General features: G+C 32.1%; 2 protein-coding genes and 1 long non-coding RNA gene across 3 annotated transcripts; 2 read left to right on the forward strand and 1 right to left on the reverse strand.

Moving 5' to 3' along the window:
* Nucleotides 1-3284: 3284 nt before the first annotated feature.
* LOC111406493 (protein FAR1-RELATED SEQUENCE 5-like) lies at nucleotides 3285-4685 on the forward strand. Its single transcript, XM_023035907.1, has one exon. It carries the CDS (start codon nucleotides 3285-3287, stop codon nucleotides 4683-4685), a length of 1401 nt encoding a protein of 466 aa, XP_022891675.1.
* A 24-nt stretch (nucleotides 4686-4709) lies between these two features.
* On the forward strand, nucleotides 4710-5219 carry LOC111406494 (protein FAR1-RELATED SEQUENCE 2-like). The gene has a single exon (XM_023035908.1). The coding sequence runs from the start codon at nucleotides 4710-4712 to the stop codon at nucleotides 5217-5219; it is 510 nt and encodes a 169-aa protein (XP_022891676.1).
* A 3242-nt stretch (nucleotides 5220-8461) lies between these two features.
* LOC111405388 lies at nucleotides 8462-10205 on the reverse strand. The gene is made up of 2 exons (XR_002704780.1): nucleotides 9728-10205; nucleotides 8462-9041 (listed from the first exon to the last, which is right to left on the reverse strand). It is a non-coding gene; the product is annotated as an uncharacterized LOC111405388 (long non-coding RNA).
* Between the last annotated feature and the right edge of the window lie 4959 nt (nucleotides 10206-15164).

Here is a 15164-nt window from a genome sequence, read left to right on the forward strand (position 1 = left end):
ATCATGAGTGCCACGTGTTGTTATGAGAATGGTCGCATGGGAGGCAATGATATCATGGCAAAGTGTGGTAAAGCAATGATGGTGTTTTCTAAATGACGGTGGTATGGCCGAGTTGACCTAACATGGAGAGCTGACTCGTTATAGGTCGTCGAGCTGTGTTGCTTTCCTAGGTCGAGCTGACATGTTACTGGTGGGCTGACCTAACTTGGTAGAGCTCATAGGTCGAACTGACTTGGTGATCTTTTAGTCCGTCCTCTTTGAAGTTACTATTGAATATCCACAAGCTCTCATTCTTAAATTAAGATAAACCCGAGTTGCTTTTGTGAGTTTTGACACCAACAACATTCACTATACGTTACCTTTACCAACAATTTGATTTTCATGATAAATAGCAAAAACTTTTTAACGTTTCTACTAAAAATAGTATGATGATCGAATAACTTACTAACTAAGAGATCATTCAAGAGTATTGAATACATCTATCTTTATGATTTAGATGATAGTCATTTTTTACTAATCGTTTCTTCAAAAGAAGTCTTTCGTACATCATAATTTTAACTAGTTACTTTTTACGAAATAAAAAATAAAAAAAAATACCACACATGGCATATGCATTGCAAAAAATTATGGATGAGGTCGAGTTCGTTTTGAAGGGGAGGGGGGGGGGGGAATCAATTTTAGATATATATTTTTAGAAGAAAATTTTGATTTGAAAAAATAAAAGTTTGTAAGTAAAACGTTCCTTAATATTTATTATAATTTTTTACATATTGAACTAATAATTATTTTAGATTTTTATTGAAGTCCTATATGGTTTTAATAAAATTATTATCTTACGAGTTTAGTGAGATTATTTATTTAATACATTGGCCCCAGTCGGACCAAATAATCATGTTATTCAAATGAGGTTATTGATTTATCGAATTTTTATTTCTCAAAATTATATTGTATTTAAACCCATCTAAAACAATGAACGATAATGTCTAATTAGTAGAAATCTAGGGGTTTTAACCAATTCAATTTGATAGACTTTTAAATCAAATCATTTTAAAATGTTTGAGAAAAATTCAAATCTAAATCAAACTATTTAAAATGGTTTGAAACCTAAACCTTAATGATTTGGTTTGATTTTAAATCATGGTTTGACTATATATTTCTATGTTCACTTTATCCATTATTATAAAATATTTTCATACTTATTGGTGATAAAAATAGAAAAAATCAACAACTGGATTATGTAGTTAGGATAGTTATTATATTGTATTTACATCCATCTAAAACAATGAATGATAATGCCTAATTGGTAGAAATCTAAGTGTTTTAACCAATTCAATTTGATAGACTTTTAAATCAAATCATTTTTAAATGTTTGAGAAAAATTCAAATCTAAATCAAACCATCAAAAACGGTTTGAGATTTTCTCAAACCTAAACCTCAATGATTTGGTTTGATTTTAAATCATGGTTTGACTATATATTTCTATGTTCACTTTATCATAAATTGATCCATTATTATAAAATATTTTCATACTTATTGGTGATAAAAATAGAAAAAATCAACAACTGGATTATGTAGTTAGGATAGTTAACTAATCGATATTTAGCATAGTCAATTGACCAATATATCCACTTTTATATTGAAATTTAATATTTATATTTCATTTTAGAGGTTAAGATTGTAATTTAAAAGACTTCTGGCGAAAATGTAATTTTTTTAAATTCTAATTTTACTTTTAATTTTTAAATGGTGTGACTTGATTTCAAACTGTTGTTCAAATTTCAAAACGTGAACGATTTGACTTATGGCAAAATCGTTTTGTCAACGAATTACGTGGCACCAAAACAAAGATTAAAAAAAAATGATTTCGATTCAATTTTCTAGTTTGTAATTTTTGCTTATACTGTTCAACTTTCATCTTGGAAAATGTCGATTATGGATCCACACTAAATTTTCCATAAGATGCACAATCTTTTTAAATTTTCATTATGCTCTGTTTGATGTAGTTTAAAAGATCAATTAAAATTTAAATCAAAGTTAACAAATATTTTTAATCGCATATTTCATGGGATCCGTATCTTTTATCAACTTTTTAATTACATATTTCATCAATTTCTATCAAAATTTATTAAATTTTTAAGTACACCAAACAAGGGTTGTATTTAAAATGTACTTCGAAATTTTTGAAAAAAAATCAGTAGAAGAGTGGGGTGAGATGATACAAATCCACGTTTTATGTGTTTCTTGCTTACCATAAAAAAAAAAAAGAAAAAAGAAAAAAAAGGCATGGCTATTTTGTCATAAACAAGACTAACATTTTTTTAATTTTCTCTTTTATGGTTATATTTAAAAATAAAAAACCCCATGTGGCAATGGGTATGAAAGCACGTGAAATTTTGAAGAAGTCAAATACATAATGAAAATTCTAAACGTATAGACCATATTTACAGAGCCATTACAGAACTTTAAAAAAATAATGACTTGGCTCCTAAAGGAAAAGGAAAAGGGCCGGAACCATAGTGTTAAAAAAAAAAAGGAGGGAAGCGATTGACTTCTCATTCTTTCTTCCCAAAAACAGAGCCCTAAAATGGTTTAGAGGAAATGAAGCTATTTCCCATGAAATCCCGGTGAATCTTACCCGTTAGAGGTAAATGCGCCAATTGGCAAATTTTCGGCTAGATTGTGAAGGGAAGTGAAAGGGGCGTTCGACGTGTGCAATTTTCGTTTCCTTTAACTCGTCGGATTACTTCACCGGTAAGAGGAAAGCAGAATTTGAGGTTCTCTCCAAATATCCAATGTCAGGTACCTCATTATTTTTCTAGAATTTACTTGTAAACAATAAGTGGATACATGAAGTTATTTATTGGAGTTGCATTTGATTTTGTGGGTTCATATATACGAGCTAAACAGGGAAACGAGTATGTCAAAACAAGATTACAGTGTTGATTTATTTGGAAAATAGATTTTTTATTTCTGGGCACTTGTTCCATTATTTCTACTTCTGGCACTTGTTTTCTTCTTGATTTTATATATGTCTTGTGCTATACACAAAAGGTAGACAATTTTAAATGTTTCTTTTTACATGTATTTTCCAACAATTATCAGGAACTTGAGGTAAAATGTTTGGACTGATTTATCTTTTTTTTTTAGACTAATTATTGACGCTTAAACTTCCATTTTCCTTGAACAAGTTAGTTGAAGTACTTTATCATATTGCTTCTCGTTTCTATCATTGGTTTTTATTTTGCTGAACATTATCTTTCTACTTGGACGCAAAGTGAGAAATTATGGAACCCGAGAACAAAAATGGTTTCATGAAATCCGATAATGAGATAGTTTCAGACAATATCAACGTTGTGGATAACGACACCTTGGGAGGAGATGGAGAGATTGTGCACGAGGTGGGTATGATATTTAAAGATGAAAAGGAGTTGTTTGATTTCTACAAGCAATATGCATATGTAGTTTGTTTTCCAGTCAGAAAAAGAAATTTGAAAAAGGGGGATGACGGAGTTGTTAGATTTGTGACATTTACATGTAGTCGTGAAGGCCGAAGGTCTAGTAATACAAACAGTGCTTTGAGGCCACAACCAACAAGTCAGACAGATTGTAAAGCACGGATATCTGCATCTGCAGACTGTCATGACACATGGAGAATTAACACCGTCAACCTCCAGCACAACCATAAGACAAGTCTTTCGAAGTCTAGGTTGTTTCGGTGCAATCAGGAATTAAGTACAAATGTAAAACGAAAGCTTGAATTGAATGACATAGCGGGAATTTCACTGCACAAAAGTTTCAACTCTGCAGTTGTAGAGGCAGGTGGGTATGAGAATATGACTTGCGTTGAAAAAGATTATCGAAATTATATTGAACAAGTTAGACGGTTACGACTTCGAGAGGGAGATGCAGCAGCATTACAATCTTACTTTTCACAGATGCAAACATGGTGCTTAAGGTTTTACTTCGCTATCGATTTGGATGACAAGTCTCGGCTTAAGAACGTATTTTGGACGGATAATAGATGTAGGCAAGCTTACAAGGAGTTCGGTGATGTTGTAACCTTTGATACCACTTATTTGACGAATAAGTACGACATACCTTTTGCACATTTTGTTGGTCTGAATCATCACGGACAATCAACACTGCTTGGTTGTGGCTTGTTATCAAATGAGAATACAAGTACGTTTGTCTGGCTGTTTAGGACGTGGCTTCAGTGCATGCATGATCAACCTCCATGTGGAATAATTACTGGTCAAGATAAAGCCATGCAGAATGCAATTGAGATTGTATTTCTGAATACTAGACATAGATGGTGTTTGTGGCACATTATGAAGAAATTGCCAGAGAAGTTTGGGTACCACATTGATAAAAGTTTGATATTCTCGACTATACATGGTTTGGCATACGACTCGCGGGCTGTTGATGAATTCGAAAAAGGTTGGAGAGCCATGATCGATGAGTTTGGGTTGCATGACAATGATTGGTTGTCTAGATTGTACAAAAATCGAGGTCGTTGGGTGCCTTTCTTTTTGAAAACAACTTTCTGGGCCAGGATGTCTACAATACAACGAAGTGAAAGTATGAATACATTTTTCGATGGATACGTCCATTTGAAGACCTCTTTAAAGCAGTTTGTTGAACAATACGAACGAGCACTAAGGAATAAGGTTGAAAAAGAGTTCTAGGCTGATTTCAAATCATACTCGTAGATGGTCCCATGTGCAACAAGTTTTAAGATGGAAAAACAATTTCAATTAGTATACACAATTTCAAAGTTCAAGGAAGTTCAGGATGAGTTTATAGGAAAGATTTATTGTGATATCGCTTTAGAAGTAGAGGGACTGGATGGGGTGAAGTACGAGGTTCGGGAGTCTGTAGTGTACCCTGAGCGTAGGAAGAAGAAAACATTTCTCATCTCATTTCGGAGGGACACTAGTGAAATGATGTGTAGTTGCCACTTGTTTGAGTTTCAAGGAATTATTTGTAGGCATGCGATCATAGTGTTCGACCATAATGACTTCACAAGAATGCCAAAGAAGTATATATTGTGGCGGTCGAGGATAGATATTAGTAGGGCATACACGAGGGTCGCAGTGAACTACGCCGGGTTGGTTAGTACGCCTGAACAATTAAGATATAATGGTATGTGTCAAGCATTTGTGGAAGTGGTAGACCTTGTTGCGAGTGACGAAGGGCGGGCTCGGGCGATAATGGATTGAATAAAATGCCAAGCAACAAAGTTGAGTATGTTGAATCCTAAATCGTCAAACATAAAGGGCGCTAATACGTTACAAATCACCTTCCAATGAATTTTTCGTACTTAACTTAAATGTGTCGTCTTAAATAGTATTATGGCAAGTAAGGGTCATTTCCTACGGAGGATTGATTCAATTATGTCAATTGCGCACTAAAAAGTAAAATTAATAATAATATATGAAATAGATTAAATAGGGGGGTTTGGTTTGTTGAACTAAGGAAAACAATAAATTTAAACTATAAAAGACTTGAAATTTGAAATAAACAAATTAGTTCTTGATTGAATGTGAGAAAATGTGATTGGGGGATATTTCGTCGCTACGATAATGATTTTCATATCAATAATCACAAAAGATTTTCATTTTCAAGATTAACAACAATTCGAGAATAATTACAAACTCAATTACCTCAATCTTTTCTTACATGTTAGTCGAATAAAGCAAGCTCTTTACTCAATCCTATTTATTAAACAACCTAGAACAAGCTCTCTAGATTTACTTTAACAAACGCATTACGACAAAAGAGATGAATTGAATTAGAGGTAAAAACTCGCAAGTTCGGTTTACTAACTTAAGTGTTAATCCACATACATTTAATTGAAAATTCTTCATAATCTATCGAAATGTAATTGCTACTAGATTTTAGAATCAATAGCTATTACGTACTACTAATCCTAAAATAGCATTCATCGAAATAACTTAATCATTTAGTTGTACATCTAAACAATCAAGACGAACAAAATAAACATTTAACATAATGGATTAAACACATTAATCAAGAGAATTATAAAGCACAAATTAATTGATAATCATGCCTCGGGTTTGAAATAATCCCCAATCACAAATATAATTAGTTACCCATGAAATATTCACAAATAACTAACAATTTCTTACAAAATATTGATGGAAAAAGTGAAAAGAAAAACTTATTGATAAAGAGAGAAATGGTAGAAAATCCTCCAATATCAATGGGTCATCTTCTCCAAGCTAATGTACCATTTTCACGTTCCAATCTTTCCCAAAATGTTTATAGGTGACAGGAAAAAGAAAAAAGAAAGAAAACAGAAGGCAAGAAGAAGAAGAAGAACCAGCTGCTCTCCTAGAGTTCCAAGAATGAAAATCTTGTGTTTGGTTGAATGTTTTAGCCTAAAACCTAAAGGAAATTGCAGCATTGGTCCCTAGAATTTTGAAAACAATTAAAAACGGCTCGGGTGGTGCCTGGGCGCCACAGTTTCTGTTTTCTGTTTGCGATGCCTAGCCCGCTAAATTTTTATTTATTTTTAAATAGAAACATCCTCTTTCAACATCTTCATGCTTCCTTTATCTTTTTTCGTCTTTTCTCGCATAAATATCTTCAAATCATCGTTCAAAGTCGGGTTTTCACCTACACAATAAAAATAACTAAATTAAGTAATAAATCAATGAAACTCACAAATATATAAGTTTAATAGCCCGGAATAGTGCATAAACCTGCACTTATCAGGTGCGCCAAGGAAGCTTAGGAAAAAAGGCCCGTTGGAGTCTATTTCGAAGAAGGTAACGGTATTTTTCCCTATTAATCTCTTCAAGTACAAATGAAGTCCACAACAAAATTTGAATTTTGTCTATGTATGTGCAGGCAAGTTCGAAGTCAGACAAAGGAAAGAGGTTGAGAGATAGGCGCACTAATATAGAAGAGGCTACACCTAAAGTCCAGCAATCTTAACAACTTCAACATTCGCAGCCAACACCATTCTCATATTCACAGCTTTTGTTGGTCGGTAAGCATAATTTATTTTCATAGTTTCTATATTTTTATTTTCTAATTATGTTGGTATTGGACATAGGGTGACTTCGAAAGTCAAGTGTGTACGTAACCTTCATTCTCATCTCCGAATGTTGTATTCAATTCACAAGGTGAACACATGTTTATATAATCATAATTAACAGTCGATTTTCCCCTCCTTTCATGTGTTTGCTGACCCAAATTTTCATTCAGGTACGTACTTTGCTAACCGGCATTTACCGCATCTCGAAGTTGCAATGATTGGGATGAGCCAAATGGCGTACAATTTTCTTCAGGTTCATTTTTAGTAAATCTGGATGTTAGACCATAATGTTGTTAGCCCGAATTTAGCGTCTTATGTGTTATGTTATTTTTCCCCTTCTTTCAAGTACAAGGTGCAAATTTATTTCCAAGAGCAACGCACTTGGCAAATTTGTCCATCGTTTTCCCAAATACTCATCCAACAACGTCGTTTCACAATTATGCTGGAATATCAAATGACAAGTGAAGTTGAAGATGCTAAATTGGGTCACACTTTGTTTCAACATTCGTAGCCAACACTATATTTTTGCATAATTTATCCATTGTAATTGTGAGGTTGTTTGTGTGTTTTATACATGTTTAATGTGTACCAGATTTTTTGAGGTTTTGGAATCTAAATGTTTCATGTGAAATCTTGAGTTTTTGGAGAAACTCTGTCTACTATGAGCTTTGCATCTCTACATAATGTTAATCTTGATGCTTATGGTTTTGAGTTATAAAGCTCTATAGTTTCATTTTCTTACCCAAAAGAAGGGGTTGAAATCACATTCTGAATGCTAATTTGGATATCCTACTTTGTAATATAACATATAACACAAGTTATTCTACATGCACCAGGAACATTATCTTATTCCTATTATATTTCTTTTCTATTGATTTACTGATTCTTTGATTCATAAATCTCTTACCTCCTTTTGGTCCTTATTAATTTGTCTATGAAAGGAATGTGCACATTGATTATGTCTGCATCTATTCCTGTTTTGAAGCCTGCTGAATGTGTCGATACTTTGAGGTTTCAAGTGTACTAAATTTTTTGAGGTTTTGGAATCTCAAAGTGTGTTTGATTGATATGAAAAATATCACTTAGAAAAAAAAATGTTTTCCTTGTTTTGAGGAAAATAAAAACCACCTCCAACCAAGGAAAATATTTTCCTTAAAAACAAGGAAAATTAGGCATATTTTTAAAAGTTGAAAAATATTTTCCATGAAAAAAACAGCAATCAAACACTCCAAGTTGGAATTTAGGTGGAAAACTAATATTTTCCATGGAAAATAAATGTAATCAAACACACCCTAAATGTTTCATGTGAAATCTTGAGTTTTTGGAGAAACTGTGGCCATGATTTCTGGACATAAGATTGAGATTGTCTCTTTTTTATAAATGTTTCATGTCTCAAAGAGTTGCAACTGGTCCTGTTCTCGGTTCATACATATTGATATGGCAACAAGTACTATTTCTACCAAACATTAAGTCAAACATTAAATTACAAAACCATATTCTACATACGTTTTTCGATAGCAAACGTCAAGCAAAAACATGTTTGCAAAATATCAGTTTTGCGTACTACCTATGGGGCGTGGCCCTTCCCTTTTCCATTCCCATTCACCTCGACACTTTCCTTTCCCTTACGGAATGTCACGTTCAATGAAATTTCAATGTCTCTTTTTTCAACTATTCCGGCTAGACTGTCGAACATGGTCGGTAAATCTTCGGCTTCCTCGATGGCTTCGAGATTCACTATTTCATTAGTCGTGCTAGATTCACCGCTTGATTCTTTGTATATGACCTAATCAAAATACCCACAGTTAACACTGCATGTTTTGAATAATCGCCCTTTGTTCTTGTCTCCCTTTGAACTTCAAAATATTTTTGCAATCCATGCGTACACCATGGGCATCGTTGTTTTATCGGGCAATTCAGGAAGGAATGGTTCGTACTTCTACAGCCGTGACAGACACCAACATTCCTCCCCCTCATCCTGGAAGAAAAAAAACAATGTATTCGATAGCGTGAAAAATACTACAAAATTCAAAGGTCCCTTTGTTCTTTCAACTTGGCAAATTATCAAAATAACCACCAACCCCACTTAAAAAAATACATAAATTCTGTAATGCTGCAACAAAAACTGGAATTTTCCTTTACAGAAAAGCTTCAACCCCTTACTCTAATACAAATTAAAAGGTCCACAAAATTCCCAATTTATAGGGAACTAAAAGATAATTTGGTTTGATTGATCAATAATGTTAAATAACGGATAAAGTTTACAGGATTTAGGTATATTGCTTAACATAAAAGAAAGATGATTATCACTATTTTCATGTTATGATTTCTTTATTTAAATAAAAAACAACAATTATAGGCATGGCAAGATCAATTTTTCTTAGACATTTCTTTAATTCTCAAGAACGCAGTAATATGAATACATAATAATCACAACTAGTGCAACCATATTCCACAAATGTTCCTCCAGCGAAATGGATCACAGAGTAAGACATAGCCGAATACTGCACAACTTCTAAAGTTTCCAAAAATCGAATTTCACAAATCGAATTTTTGCCTAACGTTCATAATCATAATCTTCCATTCACACCACCATATTCCCAAAATTACCAAACAATACCAGCTTCTGGAAATAACTAAAATACGAAGTGAAATTCGGCTTACCTGAAGGTAAAAGATATCAGATACTGGTTGGACACTACTCAGCAGACTGAAAATGGGTTTTGAGATGATTACGACGTTCTGATTCCACGAAAAGGGGAAGCAAGATAGGTTGCTAGATGTGGATTTTGCTGCGGCGATTCCTCGATCGAGCTGCCGGAGGTGGTCTCCACAGAGGCGACTCGTCGATCGGTTGGTCGGAGGTGGATTTCGACCGGGCAGAGGTGGAGGCGATTTTTAGGGTTCCAAATGGTGAGAGAATTTTCGTTTCCTTTATTGTTGTTTCCTTTCGTTATTGGGGCTCTGTTCTTGGGGAAAATTCGTTCTTCAAGGCAAACGACGCGTCATTCTGTGAAGGTTCTGTGAAAGAACCATTCTGTAGGTCTAGCACTGCCGCATACATAATGCCATGAAGAACATAGAATAAGACTCATTCTCTGCTTGAAAAAACATTAATCAAGTTCAAAGTTCTCGTGTTTCTCAATTTAGACTCTAATTTGAAAGCGCGGTTCCTCAGTCAACCACCCACATTTTATCATTTTACAGTATCAAATTTTGTATACTACGCTTTTTTGTGTCTATGCATCCTTGTATATAAATCATTGTACCAGCTAACCCATTGCATTGATCAAAAAGAAAGGTAGAAATATCAGAAGAAACGAATTTTCGAGACCCCCATATCCAACTATTGAAGGTTGTTGATTTTCAGATCAAAGAAAGAATGGCCGTGCCTCGATATAATTGGATCAACATAATCTTCATATTCTCAATATTCTTTTTATTGATATCAAGTAAGGTTTGAGCAATAAGACCTTTAGAGGGAGAGCAATGGAAAAAGAAAACTCTCGTCATTCAATCTCTTCCAAGAGGCCCCGTCCCACCCTCCGGTGGCAATCCATGTGCATACATTCCCAGAGGACGAGGCCGTGGACGTTGTACACTAGCTGAGAATGAAGGGGAATTTGATGTCCATGTTGCTAGTGTTCCTAAGGTCACACTTCATTTTGCAGTAGCATCATTCAAAAACTGAACCAAACACGAAATAAAGAATTTGGTTTTTAAATTGAGTACTTATTGTACTTACTAGGTGTTGACGTAAAAAATTGTAGGAAATTTATTTAAGCCAACTTTAAGTAAGAGGACACTTTGTGTTGATTGAAGAAGACTAAATCATATAAATTCTCTTCATTATAGAAAGCCAAATAGTACGATGCTTGCGCCTCCCCCTGGAGGGGATCATATTTCACTATTTATAGGGGGTTTGGTCGAAATTATGTCGTTTCAATCAAATCAGCCACTTGTGCTAAGCTCAGACCATGTCTCTCCCTTGATTGGTTAATAAGGTCGGTAGCCATCACGTCACTGTTTCCTTCAAGTAATGATGGACTGCAAATGATAGGGGAGTCAAGGCCGTTGATTGGTGGGTATAGGCAGTGCTGACGTCATTTTATACAAGTGTTTATGATTGAAGGGATGATGTGACAGGATATAAGGAATCTGCAATCATTATATCTTTTGAGGTTACGGCAGCAATATGCCGAGCTAAGTTTTTATGACCAAGCTCATACATGTATGAGGTGGGCCCTGCGAGCAATAGATGTGAGACCGGAGGTTGGTCGTCAACACTAGGTATGACTAGCATGGAATTAACTTAGCCAATTTAATGTGTATACCAGGAGTGATGAACTTCGAAATGCAGATGTCCAAATATACTATATAACTTTTTCGGGTTGTGTTTTTTCCTTGGTGGAGATTACCTAAAAAGTAGTTCCGAAACTCTAGATTATTGTAACTCTACTGATATGATTCTTTCATTGTTCAATTAATTTTTTTTTCCGAGTGTCCCTTAAGCCCTGTTAGATGGCCATTATAAAGGAAACTTTTTGCCGGGGGGGGGTTGGGGGTGGGGGGGATGTTTTAAGTAGTGATTCTTTTTTAACAATATGTGGTCAAAAAGTTAAAAAAAAAAATTTACGTACAAAATATTTTATTATGAGAATTTATAGTTAAAAATAAAGAATTTTAAAATAATGATTGTCAAACTGGGTGTAACCACGTTTCCCTACTATATAAAAAGGGGAATGTGAGGGCACTGTAGAAAGCAACAGTGTCTTGATCAATCTTTACTGTAGTATTTTTGTTTTTGTTTTCAATTGGGGGCCAAAAACGACGCCATTTACTTGATATGTATTTTATTTTATTATACACTACCTTCAAATTTACTACAACACGCAATTTTTCATTCGTCCCCAATCCGAGATATATATAGTAGGAATATAAGAAAAAAATAACTTTTATATAAATAAAAAAAAGATAGAGATAATATGCGACAGAAATTTTTTTGCAACATATTACTCGTAAGTAAAAAATTTGAAGAGAAAAGAATTAAAGAAAATTTTAAATTGAAAAAAAAATTATAACGTAAAACTACACAGCAAAAAAAAAAAAGAAAAGAAAAAATCCATTTTTTTTTTACTTATGTTTTTGTGTTTATTTTTAATCTCATTACGGGATATCAAACGAAATCGAAATATTACATTCTTAATATCGTTTTGAAGTACTCGCGACATAGTATTGTACGTCGTTAACGGTGCGTGAAACGGTCAATCATAGCAAATGTTATGGAACTTCAAATTAGGCATTTTCAAACTATATTTCGAAATTTTCGATAACAAGCTAACTTTAAAAATTCATCGATGATTGTACGATAGTCGAATCAATAAATGTTTTACATTCTTTCGAAACTCATTTTGAGAACTATATCGTAGAGATATCGAATGATCTAAATAGATATCAAAAATAGTTAAACAGACATTAAACATATTTGTTAAAAAATACGCATAAGTCGTTTTTCTTAAAAAAATCAATTTTTTTTATTACTATTTCGAAATTTTCGATAACAAGTTAACTTTAAAAATTCGTCGACGATTGTACGATAATCGAATCGATAAATGTTTTACATTTTCTCGAAACTCATTTTGAGAACTATATCGTAGAGACATCGAATGATCTCAATAGATATCAAAAATAGTTAAACGGACATTAAACATATGTATTAAAAAATACGCATAAGTCGTTTTTCTTAAAAAAATCAATTATTTTATTACTATTTATTCTTTTTCGCAACAATTTTCTCAATGCATCATTTTGCTAAAAAAAATTATGTGGTATGACGAAATTCTTTTTTTCCATGCACGGAGTGAATATATTTTTTTCATCATTTTATATATTGAATTATTACTAAAAAATTAACTTTTATCTCAAACTATTAAAAAATACTGATTATTAATGAAAAAAATCACTTTTATATATATATAAAAAAAATATAGAGATAATATGCGACAGAATTTTTTTTACAACATATTACTTGTAAGTAAAAAATTTGAAGAGAAAAGAATTAAAGAAGATTTTAAATTGAAAAAAAATTATAACGTAAAACTATACAGAAAAAAAATTCTCTCCGTGCACTGAGATATTAGTCTCCATGCACGGAGACGGAGGAAAAAAAAATGGGAAGGGCCTTCGTGCACGGAGTGAAATAAATTTATTTTTTTTTATTTATGTTTTTGTATTCATTTTCAAGCTCATTACGGGATATCAAACGAAGTCAAAATATTACATTCTTAATATCGTTTTGAAGTACTCGCGGCATAGTATTGCACGTCGTTAACGGTGCGTGAAACGGTCAATTATAGCAAATGTTATGAGACGTCAAAGTATGCATTTTCAAACTATATTTCGAAATTTTCGATAACAAGCTAACTTTAAAAATTCATCGACGATTGTACGATAGTCGAATCGATAAATATTTTACATTCTCTCGAAACTCATTTTGAGAACTATATCGTAAAGACATCGAAAGATCTAAATAAATATCAAAAATAGTTAAACGGACATTAAACATATGTATTAAAAAATACGCATAAGTCGTTTTTCTTAAAAAAATCAATTATTTTATTACTATTTCGAAATTTTCGATTTATTCAAAACTTTAAAAATTTATCGACGATTGTACGATAGTCGAATTGATAAATATTTTACATTCTCTCGAAACTTATTTTGAGAACTATATCGTAAAGACATCGAAAGATCTAAATAAATATCAAAAATAGTTAAACGGAGATTAAACGTATGTGTTAACAAATGCATTTTTCTTAAAAAATCAATTATTTTTTTCTTTTTAATTCTTTTATCTTCTAAATGAAACTTAATTTTTCAATTTTTAACGAAAAAGTTATTTGTAGGTTAAAAAAATTGAAGAGAAAAGAATTAAAAAAAATTATATATAGTGTGGTCTCCGTGCACGGAGGATTATTCAAATTTTTTTTTGTACTTTTCCGTTCTCCATTTTCATACGCTATGGCACGCCTTTTCAAATCAACTCATTTGCTTATATTATTATATTATATATATAGTGTAAGAGAGGCAATGTGAATTTATGTAACACGCAACTTTCCATACCTCCCGCCTTACTTCGTGCTGACTACTTTTATATGTAAAAAAAAAAAAATCACTTTTAGTAAAAAAAAAAATTTAAACATAAACATGTTAACAAAAAATATTTCTGATATATGTAAAAATTACTTATATAAGTAAAAAAATTCGTTTAAAATTATTTAGAAGTAAAAAATAAAATAAAGTTATGAAAATAAAATGAAGAATATATAAATATTATTTAATTAAAATTGAAAAATTTACTTTATAAATAATTGGTTTTTTTTATCAATTTATTTAAATTTCTTTTTAATTATTTTTTCTTTCAAATAAAATTTATTTAATTTTTTTTTTAAATTCTTTTGCCCTACCAACCTTGGAGTGACTATTGTATCATCCGAAAAATAGGCCCGCTGTTAGAGTTCTAATTCTTACACCAATAAGGGAGTTGGTCATCCAGTAAGTGTCACTTCAAATTATTTTACGTGCAAACCTGAGTTTATTATTTAAATGTTTGTGTATGTGGATATTCTCTTTCAATTTACAACTGCATGAATTATTTTTGAACTACAAATATAGTCTTTCAAATCGAAGTTGCTAAAGAAAAGCAATTTGCAACTTATTTGCAATATCAAATAAAAAAAATCTTCATCTACATTAAACAAATACAATAAATAATTAAAAATAAATTATCGTTGACATATATACAATCACAACATTCATTATACTTATTTATAAGAATAAAAATAAATTATCGTGACATAAAATATATAGTTGACCAAAAGATGAGAATCAAATAAACATTTCTTATTTTCAAATATTTTTTGTACAATCTATAAATTTTACGTTAAAAAAATCAAAATAAATACAAAAATTCGTGCAACGCACGAGACGCATACTAGTCTTCCATTAAAGCAACAATATGCCATCAAATTCTACTTTCCAATTTTCTGTGCATTATGGGTATTTTATTCTATCCTACATATGTAAAAGATGCTATCTTTGC

Source organism: Olea europaea, chromosome 12 (genome assembly GCF_002742605.1).
Source record: "Olea europaea var. sylvestris chromosome 12, O_europaea_v1, whole genome shotgun sequence".
In the NCBI taxonomy this organism is placed as follows: domain Eukaryota; kingdom Viridiplantae; phylum Streptophyta; class Magnoliopsida; order Lamiales; family Oleaceae; genus Olea; species Olea europaea.